The sequence below is a fragment of the Psammomys obesus genome, unplaced genomic scaffold (assembly GCF_907164565.1).
Source record: "Psammomys obesus unplaced genomic scaffold, mPsaObe1.curated_primary_1811, whole genome shotgun sequence".
NCBI classification, from domain to species: Eukaryota; Metazoa; Chordata; class Mammalia; order Rodentia; family Muridae; genus Psammomys; species Psammomys obesus.
This window is the reverse complement of record NW_026596079.1, coordinates 2,001,485-2,006,404: the sequence shown is the minus strand read 5'-3', so window position 1 is coordinate 2,006,404 and position 4,920 is coordinate 2,001,485. Positions and strand designations below refer to the sequence as shown.

The 4,920-nt window shown below is 59.6% G+C and overlaps 1 protein-coding gene across 1 annotated transcript; it reads right to left on the bottom strand.

Annotated features, from left to right (window-relative positions):
• Positions 1 to 299: 299 nt before the first annotated feature.
• Arc (activity regulated cytoskeleton associated protein) lies at positions 300 to 3,751 on the bottom strand. The gene is made up of 3 exons (XM_055626495.1): positions 1,752 to 3,751; positions 1,368 to 1,516; positions 300 to 1,192 (listed from the first exon to the last, which is right to left on the bottom strand). Exon 1 carries the CDS (start codon positions 3,566 to 3,568, stop codon positions 2,378 to 2,380), a length of 1,191 nt encoding a protein of 396 aa, XP_055482470.1. The 5' UTR covers positions 3,569 to 3,751; the 3' UTR covers positions 300 to 1,192; positions 1,368 to 1,516; positions 1,752 to 2,377.
• Positions 3,752 to 4,920: the final 1,169 nt, after the last annotated feature.

Below are 4,920 nucleotides of genomic sequence, written 5' to 3'. Positions count from 1 at the left end.
CAGCACATCTTTCATTCCAGTAGGGTGATTGAAGGGCCTGTTCCTGGCTCAGGGTTAACAAACCGTACTGGTCAGGAGCCAGGGCAGAGCCAGACCTCAAGGCCTTGGGGTTGGCCTCTGGAGACCCACTGAGGGCATTTCAGGCCAAGGGCTGCAGACTTGGAATTTTCTCTGTGGTCCAAAAGCAGTGTTTCCCACCTCTTTGAACAGTCACCATCAGTGACTCCTCTGAGGTCCTTCTTCAGCCCAGCCCACACCCTAGAGAAATGGCACACACTCCAAGAAATTTCATAGTTTTATTAACAAAATCTTATATTTATAGATATATATGTCTGTCTTCGAGGTAAGATGGTATGGGCAAATGGCCTGGCTGGATATTCAAGGCTTGGTGGGAATAGGGGATAGCCACACTCTCTTTGACAACTCCAGGGTCTCCCTAGTCCTCAGGACCTCTCTACACCCTATGCCAGCCAAATGAATATGGGTCATGGCTTATGTGCAAAAATAAACCTGTGGGAACTGGCAGGGGCACAGGGCAGAGGATCTCTCAGAATATCAGAACTGGTCACAGAACACCAGTGGACCGGGCAGACAGAGGAACTCCAACAAGGCCTACTCGGACTGCAGACACAAGCAGCTACCAGCACGAGGTGGTTGGTGCTGGGGCATGGAGAGGTTCATCTGGGCAACAGCAGGGAAGGTCAGTGAAGTGCCTGGAACAGCCCAGGAACCAAGGCCTGGGATCTCCTTGGTCTGGGCTTAGACCGACAGGCAGGGCACAGCAGGAAAGGACAGGCCTAGGCCAGCGCCCAAGCCTTAAGGATCCTGCAAGGTTCTGGCGAGGGCCAATGGCCACGCAGCGAGCTGGGCTCTGTGCTAAGAGGGCCAGGGCCAGGGGTGCAGGCAGACCCTGCTCAAGCTGCAGTGGCTCATGGCGGGCAGCTAGTGGCCAGCGGGTGGGCATTATGGCAGACCCTGACTTCACGCTGGCCTGTCTTCACCTCCAGCTCTCGGGCTGAGCTGGGGCGCTGCCCTCTGCCAGGCACCTCCTCTCTGTAATCATGTTTTCTCTGCCTTGAAAGTGTCTTGGAGCTTCTGTGTAGGCAGCTTCAAGAGAGGAGGGGATGGTGCTGGTGCTGTGGTGGTGCCCATTCCAGACATGGCAGGAAAGACTTCTCAGCAGCCTTGAGACCTGCAGGAGACAGCAAACAGCAGGCTGGTTAGAGGACTTCTCACCCCGAGATCTGGGAGCAAGAGTAGGTTACCCTGCTCCCAGCTGGTGCCCCTGGGGCCCAACGGGACTTCTCAGATAATCCAGAGATCTGGAGAGTGGGGCTTGATCGGGACAGGAGGCAAGACGCTCTTACCTGGTGTCATCCTCCTGGCTCTGATGGTTCCAGCTGCTGCCTCAGCTGGGTGTGAGGACTCAGCTCCTCTTGGACCCTCCGCCTGCCATGGCTGAGTCACGGAACTGAGCTCTGCTTTTTTTTTTTTTTTCCGCTGGTATGAATCACTGCTGAGGAGAGAAATCACAGGGTCCCTGTGAGCTGGCTTAGCAAACTCTCCCAGTGTTTCCCCCACCTCAGCCCCCTCGCTGGTCCATGGAGTCCCAGTGCCCACTACAATGGCACCCACCCTGAGGCCGCTGCACTCCATCCCTGTAGCTGATTTGCTAGGAAAGCCCTGAAGGCTTCCTGGAAAGTGGGCTTAGTTCTGGCCCCAACCCTTAAGATACATGGGGCAGGGCTCACCTGGGGGCCAGGAGGTGCCAGGATGCCAGGTCTGCTGCTTCAGCTGCATTTGCGGCTTCAGCTTACCCCAGGGAGGGGAGCTAGGCTGCCCAAGTCTGGCCAGTCGCTCTGAGAGGCAGCTGGGGTGTCAGCTGGGTCTGCTGTGTCTGCAGGAGCGGGCTGCATCCCCGGAAGTTGAAGTTCCCTCAGCACCTCTGATTCTGCTTTAGCATCTGCCCTGGGATGCCCCCGGGGTGTGGTGCCTACTGCTCTTTGCCTTCGGACACTTGGGTTTTCTGATTACCCAAAGGGTCCCCGGGCACTGGAGCAGAACAAGGAAGCCAAAGGTGTTCTGTGATGGTCTGAGAGTGTAGCGGGTGAGGGAGGCCAGTGGGGCTGGGGCCAGGGTCATGGTAGACAGGTGAGGGGCAGGTGGTGGGTGGGAGCCCTGTGGGAGACGGTCTTCTTGAGGTTCGATCCATGTAGCATGGCTGTGTGGCAGTTGTCTTGTGAGTCAGGCCAATGGGTGAGTAGATGTCTGGCTGGACAGAGCATCCCTTTGGGAGTCAGCCCCAGCTCAAGTCCTACTTGGCAAAAGCCACAGGCTGGGTGTGGCAGACAGGCTGGGGACCCTGGGGCTAGCCCCTCTATTCAGGCTGGGTCCGGTCACTGGCTACTGACTCGCTGGTGAGAGCAGGGGTGAGGGCCTCAGTCTCATCTTCCGTGGCCAGCGGGGTGCCAGAAGGCTCGGCTGCCTGCTCCAGGCCGTCCTGCACTTCCATGCCCCTCTGAATGAGCTGCTCAAGGGTCTTGGGGAGCGGGTGGCGCAGAAAGCGCTTGAGCTTGGGCTGCAGGGTGCCCACCACATACTGGATGATCTCCTCCTCGTCAGCGTCCACATACAGTGTCTGGTACAGGTCCCGCTTGCGCCAGAGGAACTGGTCAAGCGGCTCACCCTGCTTCTGCGGCAGGTCCAGCTCCCGCTGGATGGCTTCCCGGGAGAGAGTGCCCTCGCTGTACTGCAGAAACTCCTTCTTGAACTCCACCCAGTTCTTGACGGAGCCCTGCTTGAACTCCCACCACTTCTTGGCTGGCCCATTCATGTGGTTCTGGATCTGGGACAGCCAGTATTCTTCAGAGCCACCCACCTGCCGCAGGTACTCTTCCAGGTGCCTCAGGAACTCCCGTGGGTCCTCGAAGATCTGTGTATCCACCCCAGGGCTTGGCTGCCCATCTTCACCTGGCCCCCAAGACTGGTACTGCTGGGCCTCAACTGACTCCTGTTCAGGAAGCTCTCCCGCGGCAGGCGGCGGGGTGATGGCGTAGGGGCTAACAGTGTAGTCGTAGCCATCAGCTTCCTGGCAGTAGGGCTCTGGACCCCCCACACCTACAGAGACGGTGTGGCGAGCTGGCTCGCTACCCACCGGGTACTTGCCGCCCATGGACTCCAGGCGGTCGGCCCACCTCTCCAGACGGTAGAAGACCTCCCTCCACACGTGCATCTCACGCTTGACCCAGCGCTCCAGGTTGGCGATGGTCTCCTGGCAGCGGCACAGGCAGGCCTTGATGGACTTTTTCCAGCGCTGTGAGTCGCCGGTGGGCACATAGCCGTCCAAGTTGTTCTCCAGCTTGCCCACCGACCTGTGCAACCCTTTCAGCTCTCGCTCCACCTGCTTGGACACTTCGGTCAGCAGGTGCCGGTGGGTCCTCCGCACGTGCTCCAGCATCTCAGCTCGGCACTTACCAATCTGCAGGATCACATTGGGCTTGGCGGCCGGCCCACCCCGAGGGGCAGGGTAGGCGTGGAGGCCGCCGGTCGTCATATGGTCCAGCTCCATCTGCTCGTCGGTACTGCGGTTCCGGACAGGCTAAGAACTCCTCGGAGGCAGAAGCGGGAAGGAAGCAGAGCCGGCGGCTGCAGCGGGCGCGAAGCGGCGATGGCAAGTGCGCAGTGGTCCGCAGAGCTCAGCGAGTGTGGCAGGCGCTCTCCCGCTGAAGCTGCTGAGGCCCAGGGACCGCGGCTGCCGTAGGACTACTCGCCCGAGCACTGCGCTGGAGCCGCCAGCGGCGGCTTTTTATGCTGCGCGGGGCCCGTGGGCGGCAGCTCGCCGGGCCCTGGCTCCCATTGGCCGCGCCCAGGCTCCGCGCCAGCGCCCGCCCGCGCCCTCTCCTGCCGCAGGCCCCGCCTCCTCCGCGCCTACTCGCTTCTCTCCCGCGGTTGCCCGCAAGGACCCGCCCCTTCACATCCCGGGTGACTAATCTGCTCTGCTGCGCGCCTCCCACCGGGACAGGAGGGACCAAGGGGACCAGAGATACCCTCCTCTAATGAGGCTAAGGCAGGTTATTACCTGCTGTTTGCTCTCAGGGTCTCATGATCTCTTTTCCTGGGGAGCAGCACACCCCTCTGGATGGTTGGTGTGCCCACCCTGACCCTTGCCCAACCTGACCACACAGTATACAACCTCAGAAGAGCCTGGAAGGAACCTCTTCCTCCAGACCCATCCATCTTCAGCTGCCTTTGGTTAGTGGCGAGAGAGAGAGAGAGAGAGAGAGAGAGAGAGAGAGAGAGAGAGAGAACTCCTGCCAAACCTCACCCCAATAGTCTTAAGTCCAGGTTCTAGCCTGGTCCAACACTGTTAGGGAACTCCACTTGGGCAAGGTTTTTCTGGGCCCCTGCGTTGGTGTGTTTGTGAAGACTGAGTGACCCTGTCGGTACACCAGTGGCTGAACAGGACTGCAGTGCCCCGAAGTGGATGTATCACTTGAGCCTGCCCAGACACTGGGCTAAGGAATAGGGGTAGCGGCAGGTGCGGGTAACATTGCTGAACCCTGAACCCCCAGGACACGGCTAGAACTGGGCCAGAAGCTTCAAGACTTCTAAGAGGTTAGACTGGAGGAAGGAGGGCGGGAGCAGGAGGAGGAAGGGAAGAGGAACAGGAGCTGGCAGAGGAAAGCGAGATACCATATAAGGAATGGGGCTCCGGAAGCTGAGATTCCCTCTAGAGGGAGGCCCTTCCGATTCCCTGGCAACAGCGCTGTGGTGCAGTGGGGGAGGGCATCCTTCTCGGCTTACTCCAGTCTGGATACATGGGTCTGGGTCTCCTGTGCTCTGATGTTACCCGGGGACATATCACTGCCCACAACAGAAGAAGCCTGCAGGGGCCCACAGACACATGGTGGGCAAGAACCT